Source organism: Dendrobates tinctorius, unplaced genomic scaffold (assembly GCF_039654945.1).
Source record: "Dendrobates tinctorius isolate UK_male_01 unplaced genomic scaffold, ASM3965494v1 ptg000094l, whole genome shotgun sequence".
NCBI classification, from domain to species: Eukaryota; Metazoa; Chordata; class Amphibia; order Anura; family Dendrobatidae; genus Dendrobates; species Dendrobates tinctorius.
In genome coordinates, this window is record NW_027361762.1 from 5,511,588 (window position 1) to 5,534,487 (window position 22,900).

General features: G+C 41.6%; 1 protein-coding gene across 1 annotated transcript in view; it reads right to left on the bottom strand.

Annotated features, from left to right (window-relative positions):
* Positions 1–463: 463 nt before the first annotated feature.
* EMP1 (epithelial membrane protein 1) overlaps positions 464–22,900 on the bottom strand; it is a 30,158-nt gene continuing 7,721 nt past the window's right edge. The window contains exons 2-5 of the mRNA XM_073586665.1: positions 7,090–7,197; positions 6,788–6,890; positions 5,669–5,812; positions 464–2,644 (exon numbers count right to left, since the gene is read on the bottom strand). Coding sequence (XP_073442766.1) covers positions 2,493–2,644; positions 5,669–5,812; positions 6,788–6,890; positions 7,090–7,167 — 477 coding nt within the window. The 5' untranslated portion in view covers positions 7,168–7,197 and the 3' untranslated portion in view covers positions 464–2,492. The remainder of the gene's footprint in view (positions 2,645–5,668; positions 5,813–6,787; positions 6,891–7,089; positions 7,198–22,900) is intronic.

Consider the following 22,900-nt stretch of genomic DNA (forward strand, 5'->3'; position numbering starts at 1 on the left):
GAAAACATTGAAGAGCCAACCGGGGACCATGGAGATAGACGTGACTAGTCCTGTGCAACCCCTAGATAGCATCTCCTATTCCAATTGATTGACAAGTCTCTTTCATGTATGACCTGTCAATCACCTGAAGCAGGATGGAGAGAATCCAGAGGCCGTGCTGGACTGGTTACATCTATCTCTATTACCCCAGATAGTTATTCATTGAGAGAAGTGGATGTGAATCTAGCCGATACTTGACCACATCCATGTAAATCGTATACTTGCGGTCGCTCATGCTGGAAGTACAAGGGAATTGTGATAGTGTGCATGAAATACACTGTGTGTCACTATTCAGTGAGCGGTGGACTACTTTTGTTTTCATGCTACTTTCTGTTTGATTTGACCTGACGATAATCAGCAAAAGAGCTAATCAATGTGCTGGGGACGCTAATAAGTAATAGTAATTAAATAACCAAAGAGACAGTTGTATGACATTTAGTAATATTTGTATTTCAGTCTATGAATCCATATAATATTGTATCAAAATATTTACAATGAGTGCAAAGCCTACAAGTTTATTACATTCCACATGAAAGCAATAGTTCCATTACATAGGCAAAAAGTAGTAGTAGATTAGATACAGAAACTCCAGTCTATTTAGGCACCAGGAAATGACAACGTCATAAATAGATTCTAACCACCGAAGAGAGCAATCCAGATATAAGAGTAAAGTGAGATGGCCCGAACTAACAGAATCAAAAGCAAATTATATGGATACATTGGCCTGAACTGCACCTTTGTGGCTGCTCCATAGGCGTTAGTAAGGGTCTGACCCTTCTGCCGACGTGTCTGTCACAGTAAATCCTTGTATTCTCCATGTAATAGCATGGAACTTCTCTTCTGGGAACTCAGAATTGTGCCACTCCTCTTCTTCTCCTCCTTGAAACATATAAAGAATTTGCAACTAGGGGTTACGGTTCCTCTAGGGCGTATCCTAACAGTGTGACATCGGCCAATCAGTGCTGACATATCAGACTGAATGCTGTTTGAGGATTTCTTTATACATTTTCAGGAGGAGTAACAGAAGAAATGCACGACGAAGAGGTGGAAAGAGAGATGCTAAGGAATGATTTATTATGGAGCACAAGTATTTATTACAACTGACAAGTCGGGTCAATAGACAGGTCTGTTTATATAGCAGGGCATACACATTCAGAAACACAAAGATGAAGATGTTTTTCATTATGGCCTCCAAAAAATAGGCAGTATAATGTGCTAGTTTGCCAAGTTTTTACATCTAAACCAGTGTACACTTTCTTTTTCACCCCATTGCCACTTCTTTTGAGCCTCATCAGACTGTCTGCAATATTTCCTTAGAAATTCTTTTTCTTTTAATTATTATATGACTGTATATATTTATAGTCATATAATAACAAATAAATATATACAGTATTGTCATAAAACTATATATTTATATATCATCATTTATTATTATAGTGACATTCATTCCATGGCGCTTTGCATGTGAATATATTTTATATGACAGTTTATTCCTTTATTAAGCATTAATATTTATATTAAAATAAATCTTAAATATAAAGATACATTTTATTTTTGCATGATGGTTTCTTAGATAAGACATCTTTGGGTGATACTTTATTATATAAGGAATCTTTGTGTAGATACAGTATATCCTTAAAAAGCAACGATACTTTTCTCTGGCTAAATATATCAGGTGTAGCGTTCCCAACACCACACTTGCTTTTACATATTTTAAGATATATAATCACAGGAAATAGTTTATTTTGACTTTGAGGGTAAAACAGAGTTTCCCTTTGTAAACCTGTCTGATGTATGGGCCTCAGTGGCCCCAAACCTTATAATTTTTATTTTTCTGTTTTACCAATAAAGATATTAGATTTTTTTTTTAATACTTTTGGGGTTTTGTACACAAAGATATTTAACAATAGAAAGGTAAAACAGAAAAAAAAATAATGTTTAGTTGTCAAAATGGAACAACCCTTTTTTTTCACAAATACATTGGGCTGTTCTAGGCCTTATATTGAGAACCTGTAGTACCATATTTTGACCACATGGTGTCCTCACAGTACAACCTAACACAAAGCTCTTGCACCTTAGATACAGTTTAAACTAGAAATAAATAATAAAAGTCGGCTTGTTATTTGTGGGTCACACGTCATTTCCAATTTGTGCCAATTGCTTGCGATTTTAGCCATGATGACTTAAAATTTGTAAATTAAGACAAACATATATTTGCAGCAACATAATTCTCAGAATTTAGATGTCTTCCCCATTGCCCTTTTTCCTTTAAGTTGGGACAGTTATATTAAAACCGTTGTGATTTTTTGTGTGATCTTCGTAGCCTGAGCCCACAGTATTTGCGCTCTTGTTTTGTGATATGATGATGGAGCAGTCCTCATATTGGCAAATTGGGGGATTCTGTTGAGATTCTGGTTCACAGGCTGTGGGGTACATACAGACCAATAGGACAATTACTTCTTCCGTAGAACCATATAGAGGATGGCAAGTATAAAGCTGAGGCAGAAACAGATCCAGGCTAAAATGAAGCAATATGCATGGTACCATCCTGCGGTATATCCAAATCTGGCCGTGTAGATGGAAACTGCAATAAGAATACAGACAACTGCAAAGAAAAAAGGAAAGCTGGCTGTCAGACGACTGCAGTTATCTCACACGTCAACATGCTAATACTTGTAATATGTCTAGGAAATTATTCTTTTTAGCATAATAAAAGTCTGGATCTCTGGAACTGCAGAATGAAAACAAATAACTAAAAAAAAAAAAAAAAAAAAAAAATATTTTGTGTAACAGCAGAAATAAAAAAACTGTTCCCTTGTGACTTGGTGACAGGTCCTCTTTAAATGGGGCTGTTCCTCATTACCAGACACAGCCCATTAGCAGGTAAAGTCATTATTGTGGGATCAGAACAAGCAAACTTGTCACCAAATAACACAACGTGGTACTAATCTAGGAATAGTTTATTTTTTTTTCTTATGGGGCTAAGAACTTAAAAGTAGGCAGTTGCTAACACAACCTGCCTTTTCTGCCTGGTGCCAATCTCTGCTTGCTCAGAGTGGTCACAGACCACTCCTGCCAGCGATTTTGCTGCTTCATTTGACCTCAGCGCTTCCACTTCTGCTCTGTCAACAGGGCATCACAGCCAACGTCATGCTGATTGATTGCTGGCTCCCCGCAGTTAGGTAGTGGGGAGCTTGCTGTCAATCAGCAAGACGTTAGCAGTGAAGTCCTGTCAACAGAGCACTAGAGAAGGAGTTGCTCTATATCGTGACAACAAAGGAAGCCTCAGTATCACCAGCAGGAGCAGCCCGTGACCACTCTGAGCCAGCAGAGATCGGTGCCAGGCAGAATAGGCAGGAAGTTAGCCACAACCTGACTTAACGTTCATAACCCCAAAGGAAAAAAATACAAAAAGGGCCTGATATCCTCTTTAAGTACCATGTTGTGTTACTTGTTGACATATTTGCTTGTTTTCGGAAAGAAAATGATTAGTCTACATGCTAATAAAGAACAAAATTACAAACTAATCCCTTTAAGTGCTCGTTATTGGTAAATGAACGCCTTTTAACCCACACAAGTCATTATTATCATTATTGTAACTTTATCTTAAAGTAATGGAAAGAAAAAATATACACAATTCCTCTAAATGGCCAGTTTGTCCACTGAAAGGGCATGTGGTCAAGTTATTTGCAGTACATTTTTCTGCACCAAAAAGCAGAGTGTTGGCGGGAAAAATGCTGCATTTTTATGCCCGTCTTTGATGTTTTTTTTTTACTTGCATTTTACTCCCATTCATTTAAAAAGGTGAAAAAAATGCAAAAATGCTGAAAGCATCAACATGTTGCAGATTTCAATAAATGCTTGGATGGTTCAAATTCCACAAGGGAAAAATATCAGGGTGTGTGTGAGATTTCAGCAATCCCATTCACTTTGCAGGCACAATACGTTTCTTACCTTTTAAAAAAGTGGAAAAAATACAGTGTGTGAACAAGCCCACAAAGGGGAATCAGTAAAGGGGCAGCGGATATAATGATGATTAGCTGCATATTAGTCACCCAACATCCTTAGTAGAGCTCTAACAGTATTGGTACTGGTGTTAAAAACACAATCTGATGTTCATGAAATGACTATTTCCTACAGGTTTCATTAGTGTACAGACGGACATGGGCAGTGTGAGTATAATTAGACTCCAAAACGGGTGCACAACCTTTTTTTGTCCCAGGGCCACATTGTCCAAGGGCGGCAATCAAACTGAAAAAGGCCATTAGAGGTTTCTAGCATATCAAAAGTGTATACCAGGAACGTCTAGGAGAAGCAGCTGTCACTACTAGGACTCCTACCTGGTTTGGAGTCCTCTTCTCCCACAATTAGCACTCTAGTGAGGAAGTGACCCTGTACACATGTAACTCTCCACATTGGAGATTGTTAGGAACGGCGGAACGCACTTAATAAAATTATAAATAAAGTGCGTTCGCCGCTCGGGGTCCACCGTGCAGTAGGTGAAATAACCGCTGCTAGGTGGAGGCAGGAGCAATATGGCGGAATTGCACACAGGGTTAAACTCCACCCAGGTGTGCAGAGCAATCTCAGTTAAGTTCACGGAGATGCCGAAAGTACAACAAATAACTGAGCCTGTTGTAGTCACAGAGCTCAGTAAAAAACGCACACACGGTATATGGTCACAGGAGTAGCCCAAGACGGCGGCACTACGTCCGTCTAGACCTACCGTGTGTGCGGCATAGCAACTGCAAACGCAAAGGAGGCTGCTACTGCAGTGCGGCGTGGACACTGCCATCAAACGACAAGGCTAAGGCGCAAGCGCAATGTCGGACGCTAGCAGCTGTGCGAGTTGAAGCAGAGGAGCGCTGGCACTGAAACTAACTAAGTCCCTATTCACATGCGTAATATCAGAGGGAAGGGGTTTCAAATGAGTCAGTCACCAAAATCATGCATCCGTCCTCATACACACCGCAGCAAGTATGACTATACTAGCGCATGGCGGAACAGCCATGTGCGCCTTTTATAGTAGCCGGGACCTTCTGCATGCTTCCAGATCTCTGAGATGGACCAATGAGAACTGGAGCGGGACCTGAGCACATGACTCCCGATCTCCAATGGGAGATAGTCCCATGAGCATGCTCAGTAGGAGGACAGAAGGACTTAGCCTCAGGAGAGATTTTCTGCAGGGCAATCTCCTCTGCAATCTCCTCTGCAGTGGCAAAATAGGAGGGGAGTGCAGAATGTGAGGATCTGGATCCCTGCTGAGTAAATGCAGAAATCCGACTCCTAACAGAGATGATGGGTGCTGTAGTACCTGGCTGCATTTCACCATCCCCATAGGCAGCCACCTCTTTCTATCCCAAATGCCTTTCTAGAAAGCTAAATCAGGGTAAAGAGAGTCCCCTAGTTTCTTTATCTACGGGAGACCCAGATCTGGTTACATAGTGCTCATTTCGGGTTCATCCATCCCTGATCCTGTGCGCGTGCTACTATATTTCCCCCTGACTTAAAAACTACTCTATACAGAAGTCCAAAATGGCATGGTGGGCCGCATGTGCACCCACCTGTAAAACAATGAAGGATTACATTCATGGTTACTCAGAATTATAGATTCAGTGAGCATACTCACAGCAGACAAACATCAAAGCTCCCGTGATGTAGAAACGGCATCCTTTTTCCAGTGTGAAGAGCTGAGCGATGAATGACATCAGTGCAAAGCAGCAGAAGATAATGGCCAGGATCATGAAAGCTTCCACTGCCCTCATAGAAGGGTCTGAAAGAGAGAAAGTAATAGATGTGGGCGGCCATGATACCAGCAGTGATGCTGGGGCTTTACCGTTTGGGGGCTTAATCCATAAGACATTCATGGAGAAGTGGTATAATATTGGCAGCTAATGTTATACCATTATTTTCCCCCCATGTGAAATATGCTAATAATATTCTACCGATGATATGCACCGAAGTGGAAATGTAATAATAATTCTTTTTACTGTGAATAATGCAGAAATTACATTTTTGAATTTACAGTAATTAATAGATATTTTTGAGGTAAAAAAATTGAATACAAAAGTTCATCATTATAATATGTGTGATACAGTAATACAGCCACAACTTTTCTCCTGTACAAGACGCTCAGCTACCTAATGGCCTCTACTTCATCCACCATACCAGTAAAGGAGTTATCCGGGACTGTTTTACTTTTTTACTATGGGCCTAAGAACTTACAGGCAGGTAATTGATAACTTCTTGTCTGTTTTGCCAGACACAGATCTCTGCTGGTACCGAGCTGTCACAGACTGCTCCTGCCAATGATTCAGCTGCTACCGTTGGCATCACGTTGATGTAGCTACTTATCTTCTGCTCAGCTCCGTTGATGGACATAACTGCTGAAGTCATGCGGATTGACTGATGCCTCCCCACTGTCTAACTGCGGGGAGCCAACCGTCAATCAGCATGACATCAGCCGTCAAGCCCCATCAGCAAAACATCCCAGAAGAGCGGCTATCGATGTGAAGCGACTGAATCTCCAGCAGGAACTGTCCGTGACCGCTCTGAGGTGACGCCACGTTGTTAACAACTACTTGCCTGCCTGTCAGTTCTTAGACCCATAGTACAAAAGTAAAATAGTCCAGAATAACTCCTTTAACAAACGTGCCACTCCCAGAAAATAACTATTCAGAGAAGTCTTCTGTCATTTTGTGGTGTCACAATGAGACTAACATATTTTTAATAATCAAAAGCAACTTACGTTGATCAGTACCAATTTGGCCAAATATACTTGTACAAGTCCCAGCCTGGCAGTACAGCCATATACCCTGTGACATTATGCCGGTGCCTTCTTTTAGCCAAACCTGAAACACAGTAATCGCGATGAGTGGAAGTCTCTGCACATTCTCGTGTGTCGGCATATTGTTTATAAGAAACATCCTAAGTTTGGGTTGTAAATACAGAAATGTATCCACATAAGGTATCCATTCTCATGCAAATTTCCAACATATTATTCAATAGCATAGCAAGCAATACATTTACTTTTATTGTTTTCATACATACATTGGAAATGGTGGCCACATAGAGCATGATAGTGACGGCAATGTGAACCACAAACACGGCAGCTAGGATGACCAACATCTTGGTTTTCTGGTATTAACGGAGCAGACTCTAGAAAAGAGCAGGACAGTAAAAATGATTAGACCTACTAAAAGGGCCAAACTCATGTAAACCACTGTCATACATAGTAATATACAGCAGAAAGATGCATTGAAGAAGGCACTAATGACTGTGCTAAACCCACACCCGCATTGGCCATGTGTTAGAAGTGTGCTGCTTCTTTTGTGCTTGCATTATCGTTGACAAATACAAGTAAAATGTAAACGCTGTTGTGACACCCCAGAGACCGGTTGTCACAGTGACATTGCCTCCCTCTAAGAGGTGAAGTCATGCTTGGAGGCAGAAAGGGGCCCCCATGCCAGGTAACATAGATTAAATCACAATTCCTGCTGCAGGTCAGAAAAGGCAGCTGCCTTATAAATTCTGGCCAGCAGAGGGGGTTGGTGAGTCAGCTAGAAGTGAGCTGAGGGAGTTGTCATGGAAACAAGAGCAGCTGTGAGGAAATGACAAGACAGTTAAACGTGAGGTAAAGATCTTTCTGGAAGATCCAGTCAGTTCAAGACAGAGAGCAGATCTGTGAAGAGGGCAAGGACACGAGCAGAGATGGAGAGGCTCTGGGGAAGCTAAAAAACTGCATATAGCAGACCCCAGAGCGAAGTGCTAATAGAGAGAAAAGGGACGTCTGAGTCCTAGTTGGTCAGGAGCTGTATGTCCTGATCGCCGAATCTGAAAGTACAGGGGATTGTAAATTCCTGTGCGACATTAAACACCTGAGGGCATGGCAGCAAATAAGGAGCCTGGGGCTGACGGTGAAAGGGACGGTACCCGTGGAATAGGCTCATGCTGACAGCCGTACAGGTTAGTGAAATCTTCACGCAATTGAGGGTCGCAGCATAGTTATAAACAGCGGAGACCCACACACAAAGCGCAGAAGGAAGGTCCTAAACCCCCACCTGGTAAGGTGGATCCCCTGGCGAGCCAGACTCATTCCATCACCTGTATGTGGTACTCCGGATTACAACCAATTGCCAGTCAAAAGGTAAAGAAACTGCACCTCTCTGTGTCCTCCTCTCATTTATCTGCACCCCAACATTCACAGCCATTTTGATTATTAATTTAACATCTTTGCCCTGGGACTATTGCTCTACCTGTGGAGAGCTATTTTCATCTCAGCTGCGCCACATCAACAGTCTCAGGGGAACAACACCGCAGCGCTGGTCACCTCTGACCAGAATACCACAGGTGGCGTCACATATTTAATCATCTACAAACTTTATCTTCATTTCTACCACATCTAACAACATCACAAACAACTTTCCCCCCTATTTTATTATTTAATGGACGCCCCAGGGCCACGGACCGGGTCACCGCCGCCGTGACACCGTCCCCCATTGAAGTCGACGGGCCCGGTACCGATTACCCCACTGCCCTGCGCTGAGCGCCGAGGGAGCTCCAACGTGATCAAGGAATTTGTTCGTTATTTTGAAATATCGGACTATAGCAATTGTAAAATATACAAAATACCTGAAAGCTAATAACGTATAATTAAAAATAAAAGCTTATTGTGAAATGTGTTTAGACCCAGAACGATAAAATATGAGCAATCTGTCTGTTTCGTGGAGTATCCAAGTAGAGCATAACCTCTTTTTTCCTTTGGTGCTTTTGATAACACTTTGCAAATTTTTATAGCATTATTAATATATTAATATCAGACTTCTACTTGTAATAATCCTGTTACATAAATATCCCTTTATCACTAAGTATACTAATCATTTAGGATATGGTATCAGGACTCATGTAGACATCCATGGATAGAATCATAGAATCGTAGTGTTGGAAGGGACCTCCTGGGCCATCTGGTCCAACCCCCTGCTCAAAGCAGGATTAGCTAAATCATCCCAGTCAGATGTCTGTCCAGCCTCTGTTTGAAGACTTCCATTGAAGGAGAACTCACCACTCGGATCAACGACCGGATTCTATTAATCTGATACCAGATAAGCTGCTGTCAGAGGCGCCTGGCAGTGGCTTTCTCCCCTCTCTGCCCTGAGAGCACTTGAACACTCATCTATGCTTAGCATTCATCTTTCAGGGGGACATTAAAGAGGTAAATGTTGGCCAAAGTACACCTACAGAAGACCAACAAGACCAGAAAGCCTACTGGTAAGACAAAGGAAAGGGCAGGGGAGGAAGGACAAGAGGAGTCCGAAGAATGCTTCGGAACTCTGTAGTGTTTTAATCCATAGATGAATAAAACTAGTAAAGAATATATAAAAACTGAAATTTATGAATGTTACCTAAAATTATGAAAGTTGGAGGCATAAATTGCTAGACATAAGTAAATCAAGGGCAGCATAAAGTCTTAGCACATATTGACAGGTAAAGATGGAATCCTGAGTGAGAGCTAGACTGCTCATTAAAAACCTGAACTTGCAACCTCAAGGAGTGCCCCTATGGGTGAGGTAGTATCACTTCATCACTGGTATGTGTGATTTACAGACCCACCTCCTACACTGACAGTGTACTTATTCATGTGACTCAATCTATGTTTTCTTCACATTGAAGCCAGGCCCTAGTAGGATTTTATACAAAGTGACTTGTCCAACAGCTAACATAAGGTATAGAAAACTGGGTGTGGAGACAAGGGCAAGTCAAAGCACTGTGAGACTAAAAACATCCACTTGTTCTGTATATTCCTCCCAGTTTTTTATAGAATATATTGTATGTCTGAGATTACCCCAATCAGACGCTTAATATTTAGAATCATTTATCTGCATAGAATGAAGGAAAACACTAATACAATCATTGATTATATTGGTGCATTAGGGGTTTGTTCATAGGGATAGATAATTCCTTATCTTTAGTAAATGCCATTTTATGGCAAAAGGGTTTAACTTGAAACTTTTGTTCTAGCTCATCTCAAAGGTGTTCGTTGAGAAGTCAGGTCTATGTGCTTCTAGTCAATTTCTTCCACACCAAACTCAACCAGCTAAGCCTTTATGGACCTTGCTTTGTGAATTAAGGCATAGCCATACTTGTTACGCTGAAGCATTACTATTTCCAACCACTGGAACTAAAGGTCTGGGGTCCTTGAATCTGTGGATCGGAAACCAGATGTGTTGCTTGGGACTGTCATAAAATTTAGAAAAGAACTATGAAGAGCAGATTTCCAGTTGGTGACTTTTGTGAGTAGACCCGCCAAGAGGAGCAGGTCTGGATGAGCATATACGGATGTTGGTATAAGATGGATGATTCTGTCAGTCTAAGGAGGATCTTGAAGCTGGATGCTATAGTGGTGGGAGAGCTTGGTGCAAGTATACCTATGGTAGATAAGGTGAGATCCTCTAGATATAGGTATACTTCCTCTGTGTGATTTCTATGGGATAGCTTTGGCTGTCATTATAGCGTTAATGGGTGCTGTTGCTGTCACTACTGTGTGGTAATTAGGGGGTGAGACCCTCTATCAGAGCAGAATGTAGCTCTTAAGTTATCAAAAGTTAAAACCCTGGAAAACAATCCTATACCACCGTAAGAGCTGGCTCAATGCAGTTGGGTACGTAATGTTCTCCTGGCATTGCATACCCATGCTACAGGTGCCAGATGGAGAGGCGTGATTTTCACACCACACACCACAGATCAAGTCTCCACTTAAGTGCTGAGTAGATGTTGTTCCTAAATGCTTTTACATTTCAATAATATTAAAGTCAGTTGAGGAATATTTAGGAGAGTAGAAATGTCATGAACTGGCTTGTTACGATGCTGTCCTCCTATTACAGGACCACAAAAACTTTCAATGAGCTCTTTAGAATGACTGCCTCTTTCACAAATATTTCTAAAGACAGATGGGATGGCGAGAGGCAGGATTTTATCCAGTTGTGGCAAAAGGACTCGATGAAAAACCCAATACGTCTGTCCATAAAAATACAATACAAGTCTGGCCTACAGAGCAGCAAATACAGACATCGGTGAGGGACCAGGTAGGCGTCTGTATAGGAGCTCTGGTAGATAGGTAAGATGAGTATTAAGTTTTTGTTACTTTATACAAGTTCTTTTTTTGGTTTATCCTTTACATTTTGGCCGACAGAGACAACTCTTCTTGAAGCGTTGATGCATCAGACGTCAATCTGAGTTTCTACAACAAACGGATCACAGTAAAACTCTTCATTAAACCACAATAGTTTGATGAGTAAATAAAATGCATCCTTTTATACATGAAGGCCAAGATTATAGCTCTAAGTATGGTTCATTGGAGAATATAAGATTTTGCTCCAAGGCCAAGTCAAACACTCGTATTGGGTCTTCCTGCTCATTGAAAAAGTAAATGTGCGGCATTCTCACTATTGTTATGCCCTGGTTTGCTGAGAGACAAATAGTGGCATTTTCAGCAATCGGCAAAGTAGAGATCGAAAAACGTTGTAATCTGTTTATAACCTACAAAAATAAAAATAATGTTTATATTTTTTAATCCCCTTGTGGAATAGAAAATGGTTGAAGGATCAATGATCAGCTTTAAAGCATGAACCTCAGAAAGTTCATTTATTAGAAATGAAACGGGCACATTGCTGTTTTCTTTTTATTATGTGGCCACTAAATTTTCTGCACGGGGGGTGAAGCTGTGACAACCTCCCATAACAACCGTTCTTCATAACAAAACGCAAACAATCAGTGCATGAGCAAAAGGATCTGATAAAGCAATTGACATAAAAAGGATTATTATACCCTTATGAAAAGCGTGTCGTTTTGGTGAAAATGTCACATTTATGTGGAGCTGGGCTCTATTTTATCAAGACGTAATGAAGTTTTTACAAGAGGTTGAGTTGTTCTTCATGCCACACCTCAGCCTGAATCTGTTCTGGGTCACGGCCAGTAGTTTCTGCAATAACTTGCCAAAGGGTGTGGACTGGCACATAGCAAAAAGTGGAAAATATTATAGATGTAAGAAAAGAGAGAAGAAAAGAATCATTTGTTCTTGTCATTGATGCAGATATAATATTTGACACATTAAGTGACATGAGGGTAAAAAATAATTGCACGGTCTGCAACGTGACATGTCAGAGTGAGGTTCCTACAGTCAATCAGAATAAATAGCCCAGAATTCACATATATATAATATTTGCATATGCAATTTTTACGGATAGTTATCACATTACATATAGGATGTATCACTGATAAGATCTAGCAAGGTTATAAATGAATCAACCCATAAACAAACTCAAACGGCAGGAGATTGGGTCAAGAGTCAGCTCCCAAGTCACAGAGCAGAAGGACAACATAGCAAGGGGCAACTAGTCCTGTGGTGATAATCTCCTGCTGATAAAGCTCTGATTTTATTGAACTACAATAAGCAGCCAAATAAGTCACACATGAATGGAATCAAGATATTTGCCCCTAAATCATGCTGCTCTCAGATTTAGTAGCAAAAACCTGCTGACAGATTCCCTTTAAGGGTTCATTACCGAACCTTGTCCTGTAAGAGGAATTTTTTCTGGTATTCATTGATACCCAGGGATTCTGCAGTTCCCTAATTGCTGATATACTGTGCTGCGAATGAGGTCATTGACAACCAATTTAGGTTTTGCTACTTCAGAGAAGACAAAGACTCATTATACACGCACATACTCATAAAATACTGAGAACACAAAGTTACAAAAAAACAGAGATGTCTATCACTTCTAAGCTGTTAGCCATACTTGGCAACAAGGATGATTACTTGGTTATTTATTTCTTAATAGTCTACTGTGACTTAGGCGAGACAACAAATCATATTCACAGATGTGGGTGTTGCTGACAATTTTCACATTTTAGGATTACCCATTTTGCACGTGTGGTTCCCATGTGCATTGTGAGACTAGTTTCAACACTGGTTTGTCATCTCATTAAATTGAAACAACTTTGCAGAATGCACAGGTTCTTCTCACAAAATTAGAATATCATCAAAAAGTTAATTTATTTCAGTTCTTCAATACAAAAGTAAACCTCATATAGTATATAGAGTCATTACAGAGTGATCTATTTCAAGTGTTTATTTCTGTTAATGTTGATGATTATGGCTTACAGCCAATGAAAACGCAAAAGACATTATCTCAGTACATTAAAACACTTTATAACACCAGCTTGAAAAATGATTTTAAAATCTAAAATGTTGGCCTACTGAACCGTATGTTCAGTAAATGCACTCAATACTTGGTCGGGGCTCCTTTTCATCAATTACTGCATCAATGCAGCGTGGCATGGAGGCGATCAGCCTGTGGCACTGCTGAGGTGTTATGGAAGCCCAGGTTGCTTTGATAGCAGCCTTCAGCTCGTCTGCATTGTTGGATCTGGTGTCTCTCATCTTCCTCTTGACAATACCCTATAGATTCTCTATGGGGTTAAGGTCAGGTGAGTTTGTTATTGGTAGTTTTGGCAGTGTGGACAGGTGCCAAGTCCTGCTACAGAATGAAATTTCCATCTCCAATAAGCTTGTCGGCATAGGGAAGCATGAAGTGCTCTAAAATTTCCTGGTAGACGGCTGTGCTGACTTTGGTCTTGATAAAACACAGTGGACCGACACCAGCAGATGACATGGCATCTGCTTATGCACCTTTTTCTACCACACTTTTTCCTTCCACTCAGCTTTCCATTAATATGCTTGGATACAACACTCTGTGAACAGCCAGCAATGACTTTTTGTGGCTTACCCTCCTTGTGGAGTGTGTCAGTGACTGACCTCTGAACATCTGTCTAGCCAGCACTTAGCAGTCTTCCCCACGACAGTGGAGCCTACTGAAACTAAGGGACCTTTGTAAACGCTTAGGAAGCCTTTGCAGGTGTGTTTTTGATAATTTCTCTAATGTACTGAGATAATGACTTTTGGGTTTTCATTGGCTGTAAGCCATAATCATCAACATTAACAGAAATAACCACTTGAAATAGATCACTCTGTAATGACTCTATATAATAGATGAGTTTCACTTTTTGTATTGAAGAACTGAAATAAATTAACTTTTTACTGATATTCTAATTTTGTGAGAAAGCACCTGTATTTGACTGCTCACTTGGATCTTTGTCCCATGCTAGCAATAGGGCTTGTTCCACACTTCCATGAAATACAGACTGTGCTTGGGTCACCATGCATGACCACTGGATCTCCTAACCTGAACTAACTGCGTCATAGGCATAGCTGAGGAAGTTAGATCAGGCCATGAAACCTGACAGTCGGGCTGGGAATGGTGATCCAAGTTCGGACTATGTTTCACGGATGTGTTTATTCTGGCCTAAACTGAACTATAATTTACATGAAGCTTCCTGGCTATATGAATTTGTGTAGACATTTTTTACTTCTTCCTCTCACTTCTTTTGTACAATAGCAACAATACGTAGTGGAAATACATATAAATACAGCGTCAGACTGTAACAGAGTTTGTTCGAAATTTGCCACCATGAAGGCACATAGGTAGAATATTTAATCATTACTAGATGAAAACTGTTTTTTTCTTCATTTCAGATGAACTAGAGCAATTATAAAAAATAATTTCAAAAGATAATGCAAAAATTACTGAAATAATTCAGTATATAATTGCAGAAATAATCCTTTAAGATTTGGCATTCCTGGTTTACTGAACCTTCTGTCCATATAAGTAGCTAATCCTCTCTAAGTCTATTCCGCACAATGGAAAGACTACGCTCATTTCATATTCAGATTTATAGCCATGCTGCAGACTTGGACTGGCTCACGGTGGAACAGGAGAATCTCCCGGGGGGCCCCTTTGCAGGAGTGAGCCCTCAACTCAACTTTTTAAGCAATATTTGTCTCAATATAATTGATTCACTATGTATAGACAAAATTAGCACATCATCATAACAAACTACCCAGTGTATTATTATATAGAAGCATAAGCAAACTTGCTAATGAGGGTAATGTAATATTTGCATGCAACTGAATATTGGGCCCTCAAAGTCAATATTTCTGGTGGGTGAGCCCTTGCTGGTCCCCCAGTCCATACTAGCTACATTCACAATCTATAGAGGACAAGGACTCCGGAGGGAAGTCGAATGTTGAAGAATTGTTTAGTAAAGTCCTGCATCATTTTATCATGGCCAGGTTCATGCTGGATGCCATCTACTCTACAGCATATGTAAACAAGCCTGATGCCTATCATCTTCATCATTCGTGTACAGCTCCAAAGATTCAAGTGCAGGTATAGAAAATTTTTGATTATGAGTATATCTGTAATTAAAAAATAAATTAGTGGTATATAAGTGTTCAGTGTTTGACATAGATTACCTCTGATTACTTCCTCTGATGTCCAAATCAAATGATCTGAATACCAAGCATGTTAGATGATTTAACTAAGTATCGATATGTAAAGATACGGGAATGTTAATGACCTGTCATGGCTCACGTCACTTCATTTTCCCAGCATCACACCCTGTGTTCTATTTTTGTAATGGATGGAGTAATAGTCTCATGTGTGGAGAATACTAAGTACTTTTTATTGTGTGGGAACCTTCACTACAGTATCATTTTTTTAAACATGCTTGTGCTTGGTTATGCACATTACTTAACTTTTTTAGATGTATTGACATGTTACCATTGCCCCAGGTGATCTGTCTATGAACATAAGTCTTCAACAAGCTGCTATACTGCATCCTAGCAATGTTGTTGAGACAGAATTTGAAGTACCGGTAAATATCAGTATTTTAATGAAATCAAGTTGCCTTGGAATACTTGCGGAAAGAAATAGCATTAGATTCTGGTATACTTTGTCCTAAACGGTATCTAGACACAAACCTCAAAGTTCTCATCAACTTTCAGAAAGTTGTGCAACTTACCAAGGAACACTGGTTCTGTTGGGTCAGACTACATTATGTCCTAAGTGATGTCCTCTCACTGTAACCATTACTCTGGGATCCACATCGAAGGACATTCTCATTCCGGGAACGTGACACATGACACTTGTCACTTTGAACAGTTCCCTAAATCTTAATTGAGGTGTACATAATGTATTATTATGCTCCTTACATAGAGGGAATGGTTAATTTTTCCTTTCAGTCTTCGCCATGATAATGGCCATCTTGTAAATCTTACTACGTAGAGAATTATTCCCATCGTGGAAGCTGGTTATAGACACTGTACAATCGCCCCAGGCTTCCAGACTCTCATCTTTAAAATGACAGAATTGCACCCAAGGCTGTTAGAGAAGGAAGACTTATTTTAGCAAACACGTGGCCATTTTTTTTTTAAAGCATGTGCTGAATTTTGTTGAATTCCCTCTCATTTCAGCAGGTAAAAAGCTTGAGGCATCACTCATATCTCATGGTCCTTTGCTGTTTTCCAAAAGAAAGCTTGTCACAGACATTTTTTTACATTTTAGTTTTAAGAAATTTTCTCCCTAATAGATTGACAAATTCACGTATGAGGACATGGTGTTTGTTATTTGCAACTGAAGAGTCCTATAGTGAGTACAAGGAAGATTTATTCAGTTGTCAGCAAACGTCAGTGCTCAATGCCTGTCATGGTGACTGTCAGAAAACAAATCAATCTCAGCAGCTGAATTTATGAGGCCTCTGCTCAACCCAAGGAACCCACTGAGGCTTTGTACCTTACATTCTATCATCTATATGTTACTATCCTACTAATTATATTATAGTGCGTACTATTCTCTTTATACACCAACGTCCAATATTTTCTTCTTTTTAGTGATTGGATTATATAGCATTTAAGGAGGACTTATTACCAGGTCAAAAGTGGCCAGATTGTGCTCTAATTTTTTCATACTGCTCCTCCTAATTTTCCGCTTTTTGCTTTTTAAAATCTACCATACAGTACCGGAGAAATGGACTTTTCTATTTGGTGCTAATTTTTATTTTCTTTACCAGTGGCTAGAGTTGAGCGAAACGGGTCGGTCAAATTCATAAGTCGCCGACTTTCGCTAAAGTCGGGTTTCATAAAACGAAACCCGACCATAGCGTGAGGTCGGCCATGAGGTCGGCGACCAGAGAGCCAAAGTCGCGTTTCAAATGATGCTTCCAGTGCCCTTTTTCAGCCAATGATGGAGGACGCACACTGTGGGCAACGCGATGACATTGGCAGCGGTCACCACCATCTTTGAGAAGGGCATGCAAGTGATTGGCTTGCTTTCTGTGACGTCACCGGGGCTATAAAAGGGCGTGCATGCCGACCGCCATCTTACTTCTGCCAATATTAGCATTAGGGAGAGGTTGCTGCTGCTGATGCTGAATAAGGGATAGCGTTAGGCAGGGAGGAAGAAAAAAAAAACTGCTTCTGCTGTTAGCGATTTCCACTGCACAACACAACACTTTGTGTGCAGTGACAGGGGAGGATATATTTTTGTGCATCAGCTCTGTTGGTTATTAGGCTGCCTTATAAGGCTCCCTGGTAGCTGCATTGATGTTTGCACACTGCTGTGCAAACTGCTTTTTTAAAAGCAAAAATACTTTTCTTCCTCTTTTCTGCACAGTTACCAAGTGTTCATTTTTCCATACTTTTGTGTGCAGCAGTCCTGCTTATTAGGCTGCCTGCTGCCATACTTGGACTGAGAGCATCATTGTCAGCCTCCTAAAATCTCTAGGGAGATTCAAATTCTCACCAATCCTATATACACCTTGCACTTTGTCATACACCAGCCAATTTCAGCCTGTTACATTGAGGTGTAATCTATAGTGGGCCTGAGATAATAGTTCAGCCTCCTAAAATCTCTAGGGAGATGCAAATTCTCCCCAATACAATATACACCTTGTACTTTGTCATACACCAGCCAATTTCAGCCTGTTAAATTGAGGTGTAATCTATAGTGGGCCTGAGATAATAGTTCAGCCTCCTAAAATCTCTAGGGAGCTTCCAATTCTCCCCAATACGATATACACCTTGTACCTTCTCATACACCAGCCTATTTCAGCCTGTTAAATTGAGGTGTAATCTATAGTGGGCCTGAGATAATTGTTCAGCCTCCTAAAATCTCTAGTGAGATCCAAATTCTCACCAATCCTATATACACCTTGCACTTTGTCATACACCAGCCAATTTCAGCCTGTTACATTGAGGTGTAATCTATAGTGGGCCTGAGATAATAGTTCAGCCTGCTAAAATCTCTAGGGAGATTCAAATTCTCCCCAATACTATATACACCTTGTATTTTGTCATACACCAGCCAATTTCAGCCTGTTAAATTAAGGTGTAATCTATAGTGGGCCTGAGATAATAGTTAAGCCTCCTAAAATCTCTAGGGAGCTTCCAATTCTCCCCAATACGATATACACCTTGTACCTTCTCATACACCAGCCAATTTCAGCCTGTTAAATTGAGGTGTAATCTATAGTGGGCCTGAGATAATAGTTAAGCCTCCTAAAATCTCTAGGGAGCTTCCAATTCTCCCCAATACGATATACACCTTGTACCTTCTCATACACCAGCCAATTTCAGCCTGTTAAATTGAGGTGTAATCTATAGTGGTCCTGAGATAATAGTTCAGCCTCCTAAAATCTCTAGGGAGATTCAAATTCTCCCCAATACTATATACACCTTGTACCTTGTCGTACACCAGCCTATTTCAGCCTGTAAAATTGAGGTGTAATCTATAGTGGGCCTGAGATAATTGTTCAGCCTCCTAAAATCTCAAGGGAGATTCAAATTCTCCCCAATACTATATACACCTTGTACCTTGTTTTACAGTACCATGTAGCTGGTGGTATTTTGGGTACATTTTCCCAAAAATGAGGAAGTATGGTGGAAGAGGTCGTGGAAGTGGGCGGGGATTGCCAGCCGGTACTGATGGTGGTGCATCTGCTGGTAGTGGCAAAAGCACAATAGCACCTAAGGCAGGAGGTGTTGAGCCTGCATCATCGTCTGGCTCCACAAGGCCTTGAAGGCTCCCTTTTCTGGGAGTAGGTAAACCGCTTTTAAAGCAGGAGCTTCAGGAACAAATTTTGGCTTACATTGCTGACACAGCCTCCAGCTCTATCGCCTCCTCTTCTGAAGTTTCAAAAAATAAAAGCACTGAGTTGTCAGTGGAGGCTCCTGGTCAGGAATAACACCTTTCCTTCTGTCTTTCACCCCTACCAAAAGTGAAGGATGCGGCAGGCCACACTACAGATTACTCCATGGAGCTCTTTTCACATACCATGCCTGGGTTATCAAGTCATATCGTGAATTCCCCAGTCCAAGATGAATCTGACAAGGAGTGTGGGTCGCCAGCCAGGGCGGTGGGGTTCATCGGTATCGGCCCGGTGTCTCAGAGGGATGTGTCATGGTGGTGGTGACCCGGTTCGTTGCTCTGGGCGTCCATGCAAAGGGGTGAATAACGTTTGTAGGTGAATGATACGTGACGCCACCTGTGGTTTCTGATCAGATTGACCAGCGCTGCAGTGTCGCTTCTCTGGGACAGACGTTGTGGTGCAGCTAAGATGTAGAAGCGCTGCACAGGTAGGGCCGTAGTCACAGGGCAGATGAAAGAGTTGGTAGATGGTGTGCAGTGCAGGATGTAGCAGACCCGTGCGCCAGGCACAGGAGAAAAATGACAGACTCAGTCGTGCAGTTCCTTTACCTGTGCTTGGTAAGTGCCGTCCAGGACCCAGAGTACAGATGGAGAAGGAGTTGGTCAGCCTGGAAGCAAATTAGGAATTCTCTCTCTGCAGATAGGTAGTGTGGCCTCCGTTCTAGCTCTTATCTGAGGTACTCGCAGTACTGAGTTCACTGAAGTGCCCCCTGTTGACTCTCTTTTGGAACTTTCTCGTATGGCAGGCAGCTGTAGCCTTTTCCTTCTGGCTCACACACGTCGCTGCTGGGGCCTCCGAGCCTTAGTTGGGAACAGAGCATTTACAGCTGCTACTTCCTCCGGTTTCTGCTGCAGGACCGTCAGTGTCCCTACAAACTCGGAGACCGGAATCTGGACCATGTGCTCCAGCTAGGAGTGAGCCTTAACTCTGCTCATCCTCCAGCTCCCCTTCTCACGTCCACACACTCCTCCTTCCCTTCACAGACTGCCCTAACTTCCCTCCTCCCAACCATAGAGAGCAGATCCTCAGCAGTCAGGTTCAGAGCTCTCCCTGCTGGCCTGGAGTGGGAACTGTGTTGTGTGTTGGTTTAACTGCTAGAGAGATCCTTTGTTGCTCCCAAGCATGACATCACACTCCCTAGGAGGAAGGTAATGCCACTGTGGCGACCGTACTCCTGGGGGTGCCACAAGTGCACTGATGCCCAGCCACTGCTAGATGATTCTGCTGGTACATTGACCCAGACCACTACATTCCCCTCGCACTCTACACAGCCAGAATCTGACCCTGATGAAACTCATGTTCCCCTTCCCACATCCTATACCACCTTACACGGTGACAAAGAGGAAGGTGCAGATGAAAGTGCAGGTTCCTTGAGCAGGTGGGGGGGCATACTCATGGGCGACGGCACTGGTACAGGGCCCCTCATAGTACACAAAAGTGTCTCTGCCGGTGGGAGGGCCCGTACTATGAGGGGCCCAGTGCCAGTACCGTCGTCAACGAGTGGGCCCCCTTGCTTGCTCAGGATCACAGCACTTGCAAAGTTGAAATACTTACCTCTCCCTGCTCCACCACCATGACGTCTTCTGCGTTTCCTGACAGTGACATTCTGATCAGAGAGTGCGATGACATCATGTCTGTACACCCTCTGCCTAAACAGTCCAAGTGCAGAGAGATGGAAGATGGGGATGACGAGGTGTCCAGAGTACAGGGATTCCCTAGCGAGGAGACTTATTTAATTGTTTTAAAGGTTGGGAGCAATTTTTGGGGAGCACTATACTCTGGAGAATGATATATGTGGCCTACCATACACTGGAGCATTCCAAAGGTGGACATCAGACACTGGAGCAGCATTTACAGGGCCCATTATACACTGGAGCATTAGAAATGGGGCCCATTATATATGGAGCATTATTTGGGCCCATAAGACACTGGAGCATCATCCTTGGGGCCCATCATATACTGGAGCATTGTAAATGGGGCAGATTATATATGGAGCATTATTTGGACCAATCGTACACTAGAGCATCATCCGTGAGACCCATCATATGCTGGATCTTTCCAAATGGGGGACATCAGACACTGGAGCAGCATTTACAGGGCCCATTATACAGTATGGAACATTATTTGGGCCCATAATACAGTGGAGCTTCATCCATGGGGACCAACATATACTGTAGCATTATGTGGAGCTCATCATATACTGTATCGAACATTATATGGGACCAATGACTCTGTGTGGAGAAATATATGGGCCTCATTACTCTGTATGGCGCACTATGCGCTAGCAATAATACTGTATGGAGTAATATACTGTCCGTTTTTGGAGCTATTGGAGAATTTAAAATGGATACCAGTCATGTGATGTAAGAAGTGAAGTATTTTTCATTGTACTATACTGCTATTTCTATGCCGTATCAGAGGATCATGAATTGTGGCATGTGTTAAAGGAGCCCAGCGACACTCTTTGGCCCTGGGCCCATGAAAATCTGGAGCCAGCCCTACCCCCCCACTACTTTAGCCAAATAACCCCCAGTTTTCAATGCCTAACTATTATTATAAAGTAAATTAAGGTTGACAAGCTTAAGTAATAAGAATTGATGTTTTTGGCACTGTAGGTGTGTTTCCTGTCCTCCACTCACTGCCGACTTTTCTTCCCCATTGACTTGCATTGGGTTTCGTGATTCAGTCGGCCTTCGACTTTTCACGATAATCGGCCGATTGCGTTCCACCCGACTTCTGCGAAAGTCGAGTTTCATGAAACCAGACTCGACCTGAAAAGAGGCAAAGTCGCTCATCTCTACCAGTGGCGTATGGTTCACAGGATTCTTTTGGAGCATGTTTTTAGGCTGATCTGCATTATTACGCTAAATAAGTTAGTGCTAAATAAAAAGCCCCATAACTCAGGAACCGTATGGACGATTTAAAAAAAAATAAAATAAAAAGTATAATATTCAAGGAAGCAGTGAGAATGAAATATGAACAAGAGATGGCTTCTTTTGACCAGGTCACAGGTCCCCTTTAAGCATATATGAGTAGCGTTTTTAACCGGTTAATTTATAAAAGTCTTTGAAGCCAGGTGGTGGGATCACTGGTGGCTCCATGACTGTCTGGTCCTGTGCTCCATAGGTAGCTACTCCTTTTGTCACTTGCTGAATGTTGGACATTGCAGAATGAGCTGCATGTCTGTGTTCTCCTTAATTTTGATTTGCTTATGTAAGAAAGCAATATATGTTAATCACCTTATTGAATATACAGGGATTGCTAATGTGGTTTTACTGCATCTGCCCCAGAGTAATTTAATAAAGTCCTGACACCCACGCACGGTGGAGTAGGCTGAGCTGGCATGCAATGTAGGAAAGAGTGAAATCACCTAAGCACTGCAAACCTCAATATTGGGGAGAGTGCATTTATTGGATATTTTGGAAATATTAGGTTATGTTATCAATTTAAACTTACTGATGTTTGGCTAATGCTGGCTGCAAATGTTATAATTTTAGGGAACATAAGACCTCATGCACATGGCTGTAAGATGGCACCAATTAACTTTGACGAGGTTTTACTGTAAAGTGACTGAACCAGAGGGTGAGGCAAAGGGTCTAATGGTAACAACCCCTATAACGCATCGAACAACACTGAACACGGAATGGTGACTTTTCTGTTAGGCTTTTTTCCTCCATTTTGTTGGAAACATCTCCTTATTAGTTGGATATTACATTGATTATTAGGGATATGAGCCACATGTATTGATAATATGAAATGT